Consider the following 16,670-nt stretch of genomic DNA (forward strand, 5'->3'; position numbering starts at 1 on the left):
TTCTTCTGTAATACACCACGCTAACGTAGTTATAATAATCTTCTAGAACCCAAATAATTCAACCGAAAGATTTGATAAAACTGAAGTTTATTTTTTATCTTTTCCTCATTATTTGGGTTTACTGTAATTGATGTCAAAAATCTCCACTTTAATGGCTACATTGTACCATTTTCTAATACGGTATGTTCTATTTAAGATCATATTATACATTCTTTTTTTTTTTTTTCTTTTTTTTTTTTTTTTTTTTTTCCTGTAGCTACTCTTAAGTTTTATTACCAAAGCCTAATTAAAAACATTTGTAACAGAAAAATGGTAGAAATTTTTCTTCCAGGTTGAGTTGTGTGCACCTTGCTACTTTCTGTAATGCATATCAAGCTTGTGGTTGTAACAGAGTTTTGAAATGCAGTGATAATCTGGAAAAATAATTTATCTCAATTATTTTAATCAAACTTCATTCTTTCCTCTGTTTTTCTTCATCTGACACTTGGTTTTACTTTGGCTTCTGAGCGGTTGGGACACTAGTACTCAACCTTCTGAATATGCTATCAAATTTTGTATCCTTTTTTTCTTTTTCTCATTGCAAGCATTTTGTTATATAGTCTGTAAGTGTGGCAATGCATGCTTGGCATCAGGCTCGTCTGAACTTAAAAAAAAAAACTCTATGTAACTGACAAATGATTGGATGATACCTCTACTTCACTATCTTGTGGCTATTTCAAGTTACATGCATTTTGAATTTACTGCCTTGAGTGTGCCTATGTGCTTTGCACTGAACTTATATGCTAACCCTTTAAATCTGGCCATCGTCTCAGTATACTTCTGTTAAGCCCTTGGGTGATAGGGTGCTGGTAAAGATCAAGTCTTCTGAGGAGAAAACAACTGGAGGCATATTGCTGCCAACAACTGCTCAGACAAAGCCACAGAGTGGTGAAGTTGTTGAAATTGGTGATGGTAGAACTGTCGGCAAGAACAAAGTAGATATCAGTATTCAGGTATTAAGTCAACTGGTTTGGCTTCGTGTAAGTGTAACTATATTTATCATATCTTATACCTAAATGTTGTCATTTCTAGCATGTATTTTCTTTGCATCTCTTTATGAGTACCCCAATTTTTCATCCCTTTTAAATACCTCTGCATCACATTTAAATACTCCAAAATTTCACTTCAAACTGTGATGTATTTATCTTTAAAAAAAATATTAGGGTATTCACCCCTATTGATATTGAAATCCCTTATAATATCAAATTTTTAGGTTTCCTTTTGAAATGGAAACTTTCTTCATATACCTAAAATTCTCTCTCTTTTCATTTTAATTGTTATTTCAATAGTATCAACTTTGTAAGTTCTTTATACCAGACTGTCCTTTATTTAACTCATCCTCCTTAACTTTATGAATGTAGGCTGGTGCGCAGATTGTATACTCCAAGTATGCAGGAACAGAGTTGGAATTCAATGGTACAAACCATCTCTTGTTGAAGGAGGATGACATTGTGGGTATTCTTGATACTGATGATTTCAAGGACCTCAAGCCTCTTAATGATCGAGTTCTAATCAAGGTTCACCTCTGGCCTTTTCAGCATGTTTTACATTTTATTCTATATATTTTCTCATGTTGATGTTCTTTGCTAAGTTGCTGAAACAAGGATTGTTTGCACATGAAACAAGGATTGTTTGCACATAAAAGAACCACCACTACACACCCACACAACCACCCCTCACCCCCCCCGCCGCAACGAAAAGAAACCATCTTTTAATATTACTCTTTATGTTTATAGTATAGAATGCTTGCTCACTTTAGGAATATTTTAACCGATGTCATAAACTGAGTAGGTGCTCTGAACTAATACTACATAACCTAATCTTGCCAGCACTGAAACACTAATATTTGTAGGTCTCAACTATAATCGTAGTAGAGGAATGAATAAAGATATTAAAAAGAAGATTTTCGTTATAATTTCATTTCCTATTTTGAAGCCCCCCCCCCCCACCCCACCCAAAAAAAAATGATAATAATAATAATAATAAACAAAAGAAGAAGACAACTATTCATCATTTATCTCTCTCTCTCTCGTGGCGTAGAAGTAGAGTAGGAAAGAGTAGTGTAGTAACTGTAGTTATCATTATTCTTTAGGATTTAAGATGCAGCGGTATGCATGGTCTTCAAGTTTTAGTATTTCTCACCGAATGGAGGATGTAGAATGGAGGAAGCCTAAAAATGTTTGCTTTCTGCCAGGAGTGTTACTCAACATTTGATTATCTGGCATAGGCAGTGTCCGGTTGCAGCGCATGTCCACTTTGATGATAACCAGCAACACACAGATGAAAAGTTATATATAACTAAGATAAAGGAAAAGATAAGTTTCTGTGGACTGTAAATTATAACAAGCTCTGCATCTCAGAAGTATTTATGCTGTGTATGTCACATGCCCCTCTTACAATGCATTGCTGTTCTGGACAGTCCATGAATAGCACTGCATTCAATTTTGATTGTCAATAAGTGCTCTGGTTATTTAGATCCAAACCAAAGGTTTACTTGCTCAATTCGACAATAGATACAATTCGCCCTCCTATTTAATCCTTATGAAACAATCCGGCTTCTTTATGAATTTGCGATCAAGAGACTTTAAGTTTGTCTCCCAACATCAGGTTGCACAAGCTGAGGAGAAAACTGCAGGGGGCTTGCTACTTACTGATGCGGCCAAAGAAAAGCCTTCTATCGGAACGGTAAAATTATAGTTTTTCTATGTAATATAACTTCCTGCGCAAAGCAATGATATTATGAAATTAGTCTTGAGGCGTCGTAATTCATGAAAACAGGTAGTCGCAGTTGGGCCTGGCCCATTGGATGAGGAGGGCAACAGGAAACCGTTGAGTCTGACCCCAGGAAGCACAGTGCTGTATTCCAAGTATGCTGGAAGTGAATTCAAGAGTGGAGATGGTTCTGAGTACATTGCTTTGAGAGCCTCAGATGTCATTGCTGTTCTTTCGTCTTAGTTAATTGGATGTTTAAAGATTTTGGGTAGTTGACTTGTTGTTTTGATGGGTGGTTGCTCACTCCGCCATTTTAGTAGACTTGGCACTGTGGTTTTACTTTGGCTGGTTAGTTTCAGTGGTTGCCCTTTGTTGCTTTAAAATTTCATGTATGAAGCTTTAGTTTGCAGTTATCGTTTAATGGTGGCGTCTCCAGGTTTGATGCAATCGGTCATCTGAGTTATGAGAAAGTATCAAATGGTCATCTGTGCACCAAAAGAATGTTTTTAACTCTTGGATTATTTGACTCTGGGTTTTGTGTTGGGCTTCGTGCAAGATTCAGTTGGTCATCTTTGGTGCACGTTTAATGTCATGAAGCAACAGGTAGAACTCTCTGGTGCATGTGTAATACCATGAGGTGCATGTGTAATATCATGAAGCAACGGGTAGAATTACAAGGGTCTCTCGTCTGTTTGCGATTAACCCTTTTCTATATTTCTTAATAATAGGTTAAACTATGGAACGGGAACAAGCACTAGCAAAAATATGAGAACAGAGAAAAAAAAGGAAAAACAGAAAAGAGGAGAAGTAAACTGTTAGGGCTAGATCTTTGTGATCAGATGTTGAGTTTATACAAATTCTTTTATTAAACTGGTAGACATTATCAATCCTCAATCATTCTCGATGGATACATCAGACCCAAATTAGCAAAAGCAATATAAGAAGTAAAATACTTAGCCCATCATGATCGAATAACGTTGAAGAAGCACACAGAGTACTCACGATCGAATAACATTGAAGAAGCACACCAAGGGAATATTACACGATGTTTCTACGAGATAGTTCTATAAAGTGTAGGTAATTTCATACAGCAATGCAACTGGATTTGATACTGATTGCGGGAAAAGCGCTTTAATTATTGGACAAAATACATAATAACGTTCCACGAAAGCAACAAAAAGTAGACACTTAACATTGCACGGCACACATTACATTACATTACATAAACTACGCGAAGCACAAGATTACATGACATTGCGCGGCAAAAGACTCGTACACAACCTTCTTTGGTGTTGAGCTGCCATCTATGCTACAATATATAACTTAAAACTCCAGAGAGATGTTTCATGAAGGTAGACTTAGTTAGACCACACATGGATCAGGCCTTGCTTGTTTCCAGTGTAGATTTCGTTCCTATCTTCATCATAGAAGAGCGCCGTCACATCCTCAAGAGCTTCTTTTACACTGCTTCGGATAGAAGACCTCCCAGTGTTGCCTCTCTGTCGAGGATTGATCTGGAGTGTAGGATCGCTCGAGCATATCTTGGAAATGCATTTCCCCGTCAATATGTTGCTCATATTGATTGATCCCACAGCTGAAACAGTAAGACAGTTTCTAAATTTAATTCACTCCTCTATTATTATGGTATGCACAAATAGAACGGCAAACCCCAAAAACTGAAGGATTCGTATCCCACAACCCCCTCCGCCCTCCAAAACCCCCATTAAAAAAAAGATCCACTAAACAAATCGACAACTAAAATAAAGGTAGTGTTCTCCAGGGGATGGAAACGAAATTCGAATTCCACTGGTTTTACTGCGTTCAAATTCAAATGTGAACTCCGTACCAAGTGGCAAAGTTACACAATATGAGGGACGTAGCAAGTCACACTACGAATTCGGGTACGCAATTCGCCACTTAAATAATTTGAATTAAATAATTTGAATTTGTTAGGGGGTAGCTTGTTTCGGTATGCAAGTTTGGTTAGTAGTACGTTTTAAATTTTTTTAGGGTGCGCTTAAAGTTTTCCAAAGTATATAGTAGAAAACTAGAAAGCTAATTATGAATTTTAATATTTTTTCAAGCAAAATATTTAAATACTTCTTTTTGATGGAATTTGTTTCTTTGTTCTTTTTTTTCACAGAGCTCGTTTTAGGATCATGGTTTCGTTTTACATTTAATTAACATATGTGTTTAACTACAGTAAAGTCATCGGTTCATACACTCTATTGTGTTTTTCCAAATATAACCTCCACATAGTATGTATTATGTAGTATATATTCTCCAAATAACTACAATCGCCGATTTTCCCTCCAACTTATTTCCTTCATTCAATTTTACCCCTTAACCAATAAATAACAGAATTTGTAGTATATTAACTTGATGTTACTAAACGTAAAATATAAACAAATATTTAATAATCAACTGAATCGAATTTATATCTATTTGAATTCTATATGTTTATCAATTGAATTGTAAAATATATTCGTTTAATGCTAAATGAACTATTGAATTGAATAATAACTGAGTAGTCAGACTGTAACAATTGACGAACTATTTGTTAATGGTTTGGTTTGTTTCCATCCCCAATTTTTTCTTAAATAGGTCTCTCCACTACCTTTTGGTGAGTGCTATATCTAAAATGACTCACAACCCACTAAACAAATCAACAGTTGTGATTAAAGTAATGATCTCTCCATAACTTTTTTACTTTTTTGGTAGTGGCGAGGATCCAAATCCAAAAAGAAAATGGTCACAAAGTACAGTTTGTCTACCATAATATAATAATAGAAAGGTGACACTTTTCACCGGGAACCTAAAGATGCATTTACAGTTTAATAGTATATGATCAAGCCCTGTTTCTAATCCCTGCTATTTACGTTAAGGCGTAAAGTTATTCACAGAGCTTCTCAGACTCTTGTAAATCAAATTCCTAGGGATCTGAACTCAATCTTGTTGACTCATAATAATTATAAAGAAAGATTATGATTATGCATACAAATGCAGGACATGTAATGTATATGTAAATGAAAATCATATGTGAAGGATAGCATTTCTATGTAAGAAATTGGAATGGCATGAGTGAAGCATGGATATTTCATACTGTACATTAATATTAGCAGAATGCAGGGAGGTATTCACTTTGGTTGTTGGCTTCATTTGATGCCCCCGTCAGAATGCAATTGTCTATGCAATTGTCTAATCATTCAATCTTCCCTTATTTCTGACCTATTTTGATTGTCCAATCATTCAGTCTGCCCTCATTTAGAATTATCTCAATGGGAGTACTGATGATGACAACAATGTAAAGTTAATTTTGAAAATTTGATGGCTCAAATCCACTAATTTAAACCACTACCACATAATGCAGAACAAGAACTTCAAAAGTTACCTTCTCCCTCAGCTTCATATCCTTCTTCAGCTTTACAGTATGAGATTATTAGATCCTGATCGCTTGTGATGTAAATATTGTTGGTATTACAATCTGGATGCCAGAGCAAGTGATCTTCAAAGGAGGTGACAAGTTCTCCACGAAAATTCCAAACAGCAACAGTCCCTTTTCTAAATGTTAAAAAGAGATGATTCTCGTAAAGGAAGATGAATGCTGAAGGGGTCATGAACTCCGTCCTACAAACTTCAGTCAGCTCCGAATTTCTCACCTGGTCAATAAAAGCAAGTTTAGAAATTTAGTGAATAAGTTCAGAAGCATACTTAGTAACTATACAAGATTATTTATAGTATGCTCCTATGGACAAAAGCTAATTATTCTATAGATTCTTTTTACTAAAATCAGGTACTATTTTATTAGAAACAAAAACAAAAAAAACACATCAAATTTACATACACATAAAATATTATATACACGTAAAAACCTTTAAAGGACTTCGTTAGGCCACAGTAAGAAACAAACAAATTAAAAGAAATTTAGTCAGAACGTATATAAAAACTATGTTCATATAAATTATCATGCACATACATTATACATTCTCTCACTCATATTAAAGTATAATCCACTAATTGTACCAAATGTATTTATGGTAATGACAAAACTAGATAAAATAAGTGCTCAAAGGAAACATGAGGAGAAGGGTTTGGTTGTGTACATCAAGAATTTGGAGATTCTCATTTTCTTGCTTGACCAAGAGCTTTTCATTGAACTGCTCAATGAAATCCACCTTTTTGTTTCGGTGTAACAAATGATTGAAAGATTTTAATACGGTTCCATCTTCAATTGAGAGTATTTTCAACGGAACATAACCAGGAGTTTTGATGTATATCAGCAACATGATTCCTGGACTGTCAATTAAAGTTACTAGTCAGAGATCAATTTACGTAACAGCAGTGAATAAATCTTCCTCCAAAAAGAATCAAACCTGATTTTGATCTCCTGCACATCTTTATCCGATATTGAATACAAAAATGAGTAGTTCTTTAGGTCAAAAACTTTGTAAATGCTGCAAAATGTGTAAAAGTCAATGGACCCTTCAAGCTATATAACCAAAAAAATATTGAAGAACCAGAAGAATATAACTTACCCATCTTGGGCAGAATAAGTCAGTACTTTGCCATTCACATCATCAAACTCAACAAAACCAGGCCACCTAAGGGACTCGGTTTCAAAAAGAGGGAATCCAGCATCCAATTGGTTCCTTCTGATATACCTGTCAGATTCCAGCAAACACAGTAACTACTGAAGATCTAAACTTCTTGATTCAAAAAGTATAAGTAAAAGGCCACAAAGCACTGAAGACATGATATTTTTCTAGTTTTATCTGAGGACGTAAAGTACAAGGTCCCCAATATTGGCACAACCATACTTGCTTCTTTCGCTTATTTGTCCAATTTAAGCTCTAGTTGTTTAATAACGTTGTATCAAGCAAGACGGGATGCCGAAAATCTACAATAAAATTAAACAAGATAAAGTATCTGTGTAAAATTGTTTGGCTGCATCAGAAAAAACTTCTTACTCTATAGGAGTAGTTCGGCATTTCAAAGAACTGAAATGATCTGATGCATAAACCGATACTGTTATGAGGGAATCATTGTTCTTATTATAGAAAAGGCTTCTAATCACTTCATCAGGGCTTATATTCAAGACGCATATCCGTCTGTTTGTTGCTGTCAAAGCATTTAAAAAAACAAATATTGGTGCCAATTAGAATTAACCAAAAGTTTTAAAAGGATGATCTGCAGAGGACTTACTTCGGCTAAAAGCTGCACAGAGACCGGACTGAGCTAAAGCAAATATAACATCCTTTGCTGCAACAATCTCAATGATTTTAGATCGCTTCTTAAGAAACTGTAATTTCAGAAACCAGTGAACATTGTGGTCATATGTATCAAACTCCTCCTGCATGGCACCAAAAAAACATGAAACTTGTGTATTATAAGCCATTAAACAAATATTGAATTATTGCCATCAGGGATTCAGGCCATACCATAGCAGATCACGTAGTTTACATATGGGGGCTGGTTACATGCTTCATATAGTAAGATAAAGACACTAGATGATGATTACTGATTGCAAATAATTTCATATATCAGAAAACTTAACCAAAAGCACAAATTCAACAAGATAATAACAGGTCCACAGTAAATTTGATTTTTCCCCCTCTGGGTATAAACAGCGCAGATTTGAGGGCATCAAAAAGACATAACCTTGGTGGTCGTGACACATTGTGTAATGCACAATGAGAATATGAAGTAATATGAATGATATCAAAGTAGGGAAATTTCAGAACTCTAACAGCAGAAATAGGTATTCAAATTGAAATAGTAATTATCGGAAGGGCAGGTAGAGATAATTGAGGTGACCAGATACCCAAGTTAAAATCTCAGAACAAATTTCCAGGTTCATGTACAAACCCTTATTAGAGCACCATGAATCAAGATCACCTGCATTAAGTTCCTACAGCTTTCATTCCAAAACCAACCAAAACGCCGTTCTTATGCACAGGGTAGAAATTTTAACCTCCATGGCAAATTGCACCCTAAGGCATGAATAAAACCCCCTATCCATGAAGACAAACAAGATTTACAATAAAACATCTGCGGAAAACTATAAAATCAACTAAAGATGAAGGGGGGGGGGGGGTGCTATATCAACAGCAAGTCACAATCATTGACCATGACCTCACCTTGAACCACGGCCAGAAAACCTAGAAGGTTTCCGACTAGAATTCAATTTAATGAACACATATTGAGTGCAAGTATGTGGAGCTTAGAAGTTGATCAGATCAGTAAAATTATGTAGGTTGAGAACATTGGTATAAAGGAGCCTCACATTGGGAAGCCACCTAATCTTCCAAATTACCAGAAATGTCAAACCCTAACCGGCAACCAAAACCCTAATCACCCAATTAACAGCCAATTCCCCCCATCAAAACAAAAACTTTCAACACCCTAACCAACTCAAAACCAACGATCAAGATATCAACCACTAACCTGGAGCTGGAAATTGCGAAACTTCTCGATCGCATTCGACGACGACAACCCTCGTGCCATCCTATTGAACCCCCCGATCTCTCGCCTCTGCAGCTTCTTCACTGAATTGAAACACTCACGATGGACCTTTCGATTTGATCCTGATGTGGACGTGCTCGGATCCTTCCCGCGCTTCTTCGCCGTCACTCTGAGGCGGAGCCGGAGTCGAGACTTCTTAGGGTTCTCCATTATCTCTCTCTCTCTCTCTGTACAATCCTCCTGTTGCAATTGAATTTGAGAACGGAAGGGACTAGAGATCAGTGAGAAGCTAGGGTTAGGGTTTTGGAGGAGGCCATGAAAGTAGAGAAGGAGAGGAGAGAAGTGGGGGTGTTGCTTCTCCTAATAGGGGAATGAGTCTCCCGCATAGTGCTTGGAGTGTGGTTTTGGGCTGCTTTGTAGTGGGCCCCATACCCGTATCGCTTACGTAACATTTGGGTTCCACGACATTTTTGTATCCCAGCCTGTGTATAATTTGTCTTTTCTTTTCTATTTATTTCGGTCATTGTACAATTTGCTAATGTATGGACGCGTTATACAAAAGTGCATACAAAATCTATATTTATATTTATACTACTATAAAAAAATAATTAGGGTGTTAAAATTTTAAAATTTTCTTTTTATCCTCTCAAATTTTAAGAAATTCAAACTATGTCATTATCTCTATTTAATCTTTTATTAAATATAACCTCTTGTTAATTATGCATCTCCTCATCTTCCTAAATAACTATAATTATCAATAATATTACAACTATAAATTATTTAAAAATATTAAAATAAAATAATTTATAAAATAAGTATACATAATTGTTAGTAGTAACCAATTAAATTATTATAATATTTATTTATGAATTATATTAAAATAATAATAAATAGCATAATATATTACTAAACACTATTAAGAAATATATTATAATTCAATGAGCAATAAAATAAATAGAAAAAATTTTGAATCCCATAAATAGTATAATTATTTTAATAGTATCACATAAATTATGAATTACACTCTTTATTTACTATTTATTTAGTATTATACTATTAAATAAATAGTTTTTAATATTATTTTTAGAGTGTTTTCTTAAGGATTACTAGAGGATAGTAAATAATCTATACTTGGTAATGATTGGAAACTAATATTTTTACAAAAAAAAAATATTTAATATTAATAATAATACTATTAATTGTTAATGATAGTATAATAATAATTTATAAAATATTTATGATAAAAATTTAATATTAAATAAGGTAAATTATAGTAAACTCCCATTTACTTTCACCATTTTGTAGTAAAAAGAACCTACGAGCTTTTAAAATCACACTAAACCTATAATAACTTTTGTAGAAAGCCTCCAATGTCTTTTAGATAAATTATTACATCAACCCCCACCCCCCCAAAAAAAACTTTCAAAATGTCTTTTTATGCCATTTTATAGTTCTAATTAATAGGGGTTATTAACAAATTTTAAAAAGTCATTAGGGGTCTTCTTTTTGAAGCAGAAAATCCATTAGGAGTTTTGTGTTATTTTAAAAGTTCATATGGCCTGAAAGTTCATAAATATTTAGTGTAATTTACCCTATTAAATAACTATAATGAAACTAACTATTGCAATATGTTGCAAGTATCAAGTATAACTATCTAGAGAACATCAGGAAAAAGCTAGCAAGATTAATACATGTTAGTTAATCTAAAGTTAAGAGGGTGTTTGGTTTAATTTCTACAAATTAAAGGAAATGTTTTCCATCCAAAACATGATTTCCTTGTATTTCTTAAAAATTATAGGAAAGTTTTGAGAAGTCAAAAAGTACCAAATTTTTTATTTATTTTACTTTGCTTGTTTGGTTTAAAATAAGAAAATAGCTCATAACTTTATAGAAAATAACAAGATTTCCTATAATTTGTAGAAATTGAACCAAACGCCCCCTAAATTTATAGAAAATTATTAACTTTATAGAAAAGTGTCAGTGTTGTGTCAGATTTCTAGGTGATTTCCGCCCATTTTGAGAGAAAATTAATTTCTGTAAATTTTGATATTTTTATACTATACAGAAAACATTTTTGTAAATTTTTTCAACCAAACAAAGTTTATGGAAATATATAGAAAATTTTTAATTAGAGAATTATCATTGCCAGACATTTTGAGAAAACTTTTCTATAAAATTATGAAACCAAACACCCCCTAAGTTAAAAACTTTCAAGTCAGAGTGGCATATTTATGAGAACTTTATATAATTGACAATTTTATTTAAGAAAAATTTTAGATTTAGGGACTTATTTAGAAAAAGATTAACACTAGGCGATTATTAGAAGAAAAATATTCAATTACAATAACTACACAATAGTAATTAATACATATATTTTTTTAAAAGCAATCTTATTATACAATTTTATTCATTAACACATAGTTTTACTATTCAATAAAAATTCAAAACTTAAAACATGTACATTTACGTGCAAAACACGTGCATTATACTAGTCTACTTAAAAAAGTATCCCTTCTTCATATATTCCTCCATGAATAATTAGTTGGCCACACAAGATCGATGTGTCATACTAGAAAATAGTCATGTGTCCTTTTATTCTATACTAGTATAATACGCATGTTTTGCACGTGAATGAACATGTTTTAAGTTTTGAATTTTTTTTAATAGTAAATCTACGTGTTAATAAATAAAATTGTATGAATTAATTATTATTGTGTATTTATTATAATTGAATGTTTTTCTTATAATGATCGCCCAGTGTTAACCTTTTTTAAGATAAGCCCCCAAATTTAAAATTGTTCTTAAATAAAACTACTAATTTTATCAATTATCTTAAGTATGTCCATCTAACTTAAAAGTTTTAAACTTAACTCTAAATTAACTAAGTTGCATTAATCTTACTAGCTTTTTCCTAATGTTCTCTAAATAGTTAAACTTTATACTTGCAACATACTGCAATTGTTATTTCTCGTTATAATTATTTAATATGGTAAATTACGCTAAACCCGGATGAACTCTCGACCCATGTGAACTTTCAAAATTATGCTAAACCCTAATGACTTTTCTGTTTCAAAAAAGACCCCCAATAACTTTCTAAATTTTGTAGATAACTCTTAAAAATTGGAACCATAAAATGCCATAGAAAGGCATTTTGAAAGTTATTGGGGGGTTTGATGTAATTTATCTAAATGATATCGTGAGATTTCTACCAAACTTATTGGGGTTTTGGTGTAATTTATCTAAAAGATATTGGGGGCTTTCTACAAAAGTTATTAGGTTTTTAATATGATTTTGAAAGTTCATATGGCCTATTTACTATAAAATGGTAAAAGTTCATGGGTTTATTGTAACTTGTCATATTTAATATTATAATTCTAAATTCAAGTAATATTATTAAAATGATTATACTATCTATATACTATAAAATATTTATGTAATTTAATTTTTTTAATTATGGTCTTAACAAATTTAGCATGTTTTTTTTATTATACTAACATTAACAATTATAGTACTATTATTAAAATTAAATAAATTTTTTTGTAAAAGGGTTAGTTTTTAATAATTACCAAGTATAGATTATATACTGTTATTTTAGTTATTTTATATAATTTAATTATAATAATAATTTAATTGGTTACTACTAATAATTGTGTACACTTATTTTATAAATTATTTATTATTTAGTATCATGTAATAATCTTTGAGAAAATACTTTAAAAAAATATTAGTAAATTATTTTTTAAATTTATTTAATAAAATAATACTAAATAAATAGTGTAATTCATATTTTTTTGTGATACTATTATAGTAATTACACTATTTATGCTATTCACAATTTATTCTATTTATTTTATTCCTTATTGAATTATAGCCTAATTCTTAACAGTATTTAGTAGTAAATTATTCTATTTATACTGTTATTTTATTTATTTTATATAATTTAATTAGTATAATAATTAAATTGGTTACTACTAATAATTGTGTATACTTATTTTATAAATTATTTTATTATTTAGTATCATGTAATAATCTTTGATAAAATACTTTAAAAATATTAGTAAATTATTTTTTGAATTTATTTAATAAAATAATACTAAATAATTAGTGTAATTCATATTTTTTGTGATACTATTATAATAATTACACTATTTAAGTTATTCACAATTTATTCTATTTATTTTATTCCTTATTGAATTATAGCCTAATTCTTAATAGTATTTAGTAGTAAATTATTCTATTTATACTGTTATTTTAGTTATTTTATATAATTTAATTATTATAATAATTTAATTGGTTACTACTAATAATTGTGTATACTTATTTTATAAATTATTTTATTTTATTACTTTTAAACAATTAATAGCTCTAATATTATTGATAATTTTAATTATTTAGGAAGGTGAGGAGTGCATAATTAATAAGAGGTTATATTTATTTAATAAAACATTAATTAGAGATAATAGCATAGTTAGAATTTGCCAAAATTTGATAAGGTAAAAAAATAAAATTTAAAATTTTAACACCTAAATCCTCATTTTATAGTAGTATAAATATAGATTATTAAAGAATTACATATAATGAGAAATTATAAAATTTGGTATTTTATCCAAAGTTGCCACATGGCACATGGCAGTCACCAGTTTATCCAAAGTCGTCACATTGCAGTTAATTGAGATTTATGCCTAGGCACTGCTCTTTTTATTAGTTTGAAATTTAAAATTCTAATTTATTTTAAAGATATTTTAGAAGGCATGAGTATTCTAAAGACACATATCCATTTCTGATTAAATTTCTTTCTAAAAAACCAGCGCGAATGACCTGAATGGTTGGATTCCAAGCTATGTTATCTGGGGAAAAAAATTTCTTTCTTCAAAAGTTTAAATTTTAAATATCTTATATCCCTAATACATAAAAAAAACCCTGCTATCTTAAAACTTAAAATACTCCTATTTAATATTATCTTTCCCCACTCAACGAGCCAACTAAAGTCTATTGTAAATTAATTTTCAATTTTAATAATGAATAATATACAATTTATTAATTAACCATAATTAATTATATTCCTAATTACATGAAGTACCCAACTATCCCAAAATTTAAAGCATTACTCCTAAATATACTATCTTTTTGACCGAATTACTAAAACTAAAACTTATTGCGGGGTTTGTGCCAAAAGTTATTGAGAGCCAAGTGACAAAATTTAAACTTTATTGGGTTCTTTTGCCAAAATATATTAGAGGTATTTTGGTCATTTGAACACACATGAGCTAACAATGTTAACTTTAGAAATCTTATGCCAAAATTTATTAGGGGTTTTGTTAGAGTTCAAGGATATTAGAGGTTTAGTGCTAAGCCAAATGAATCAAAACCTACTGTGTGACAACAGGCATAACACCTGTTGTATAGAGAAATTGGTAGTGTTTTTAGACGCACTGAAAACTGACATGTGTCATGCTGAAAAATTAACAATTAGACACACCTCATCCGATTAGAAAAATAACATGTTGACACCTAATATTATATTCACCTAAGAATTCTCATCAAATTATATCATTCTATAATGAACAAATTCTAATCATAATCAAATATTTAGCAATTCTAATCAACTTGTAGCCAAGTATAATTAATAAATTCTAATAATCATATTTTTAATTCTCTTTTTCTTTACATATAAAAGAGAGATTAGTCGTTTAATATTAGCATTACATCTAAGAAATTTATCATGTACCTGTCCCTAGTTTTTGAAAGGTTAAATTTACTAAATCTCCAACGTGTTTGAGTTTTTTAGTACTAAACCCTCAAAAATTTTGAATTCACTAAAATTACAATAATAATACCTTTCTTTATATATAAAGAGAGATTAGCATTACATATCAAAATATTGTCACGTGGTGTTTCTTAATTTTTTTAAAATATTAACTTCATTAAACTTCCATTAAATTTGGTCCCTTGGTATTAAGCCCCAAACTTTTAGAAACCCTTGATAAGTTTAGAATTTCAAAATACTTCCAAAATATTTTATTTTTTTGCAGTTAACCTATGTAATGGTGTTACCCAGTAATTATATATTGATGAACATTAGCCCTCAAAGCCAATGTGTACTTCTCAAGTTATTCATATTTGTAAATTAACCCATAAATTTACAGACAATCCTTAAATAATATAAAATTGTAAATAGCCCTATTAAAAAATAAAATTATGAATGACCTCTAAAAAAATCTAAAACTACAAACATCTCCTTTAAATTCCAAAAGTTATAAACAACTCCCTGAAATATTTGAAAACTATAAGCAAATAGCTAAAAATTATAAACAACGCCCTTAACTTTCTGAAAATCACAAATAACCCTCCTGAAATTTTAAAATTATAAAAAATCCTTTGAAAAATCTGAAGATTCCAAACTGACTTTAAAATGCTAAAATTACAAAAAACACCCAAATTTTTTGAATATTAGAAATAGCCCCTATAAAAATATATAATTATAAACAATGTTTATTGGGAGTTATTTTTACCATAAGTTATTGTGAGTTAAGTGAGAAAACTTAGAAAAACTTAATACAATTCAATTTTTTGAATCATGATGGGCATAACCAAAAAGGAAACTCATAGAGAACAAATAAATCAGATAAACAGATCAAATAAACTACATCCACCATAGAAGAGTAGACATAATGCTTGTTATTGTAGAAAGAAGATAATCTAGCTGCTTGCTACAATTATCTTCTTTGTCCAAATGGTTAGATTACAAGCTAAAGTGAAACTCCTTTACTATCTTGGTCTATAAATTTACATTGATCGTATTTAGCATAAAAAAATGACAAAGTCCCGACGATTATGCATTTTCGATCACCAGTGGTGAGTTTAAGTGAAAAATGTGAGGATTTTTTACATATATACCCTCAAATCTACCATATTTTCAGACTTATTTCTTAGAGTTTTAGAATTTATAATTTTTTTTAAAATTAACTGATAAATCCTCCCTCCCTCCATTCCATCATCTTTTCCCTCCTCCTCCTCCTCCATCCTGTTCTCCTCTCAATTCTCAATCTTCCTTCCTCTCTCCCACTTCGATCCTCTCCCTCCTTTCCCATATCCTCACTCCTACCTCTTCCTCTTTCTTCAATCCACCTCTTCTCTCAGCTTCTTCAATTTCTCTTTTTTTCTCTCTCCCTCCTCTCCTCTTCCCCCCTCTTTCTCTTCGCCTCGCATTTACTCCCTCCACCACTTCAGATAGAATATTTGATGTTGGGTTTGAAAGAGAAAGTGGAAGATGGTTGAGTTCTTAACAATTGGATGATGAAGAATGAGTGGGCAGAGCAGAGGGCGGGAAGAGGAAAATAGTTAGATTTTTTGGGTTTTTTTATATTAATCCCTTAAATCATATTAAATTTGATATTAGTCCCTCAAATCTTTATATTTTGATATTAATCCCTCAAATATTGATCCATCGGATACAC

At 31.3% G+C, this 16,670-nt stretch overlaps 2 protein-coding genes across 2 annotated transcripts in view; one reads left to right on the forward strand and one right to left on the reverse strand.

Moving 5' to 3' along the window:
• LOC109834878 (20 kDa chaperonin, chloroplastic-like) overlaps positions 1 to 3,198 on the forward strand; it is a 19,066-nt gene extending 15,868 nt beyond the window's left edge. The window contains exons 3-6 of the mRNA XM_020402895.1: positions 796 to 992; positions 1,401 to 1,556; positions 2,647 to 2,724; positions 2,818 to 3,198. Coding sequence (XP_020258484.1) covers positions 796 to 992; positions 1,401 to 1,556; positions 2,647 to 2,724; positions 2,818 to 2,994 — 608 coding nt within the window. The 3' untranslated portion in view covers positions 2,995 to 3,198. The remainder of the gene's footprint in view (positions 1 to 795; positions 993 to 1,400; positions 1,557 to 2,646; positions 2,725 to 2,817) is intronic.
• Positions 3,833 to 9,583, reverse strand: LOC109833639. Its single transcript, XM_020401381.1, has 8 exons — positions 9,196 to 9,583; positions 7,954 to 8,101; positions 7,719 to 7,869; positions 7,287 to 7,412; positions 7,125 to 7,205; positions 6,855 to 7,047; positions 6,143 to 6,410; positions 3,833 to 4,345 (listed from the first exon to the last, which is right to left on the reverse strand). Exons 1-8 carry the CDS (start codon positions 9,421 to 9,423, stop codon positions 4,110 to 4,112), a joined length of 1,431 nt encoding a protein of 476 aa, XP_020256970.1. The 5' UTR covers positions 9,424 to 9,583; the 3' UTR covers positions 3,833 to 4,109.

The sequence above is a fragment of the Asparagus officinalis genome, chromosome 3, assembly GCF_001876935.1.
Source record: "Asparagus officinalis chromosome 3, Aspof.V1, whole genome shotgun sequence".
Lineage (NCBI taxonomy): Eukaryota > Viridiplantae > Streptophyta > Magnoliopsida > Asparagales > Asparagaceae > Asparagus > Asparagus officinalis.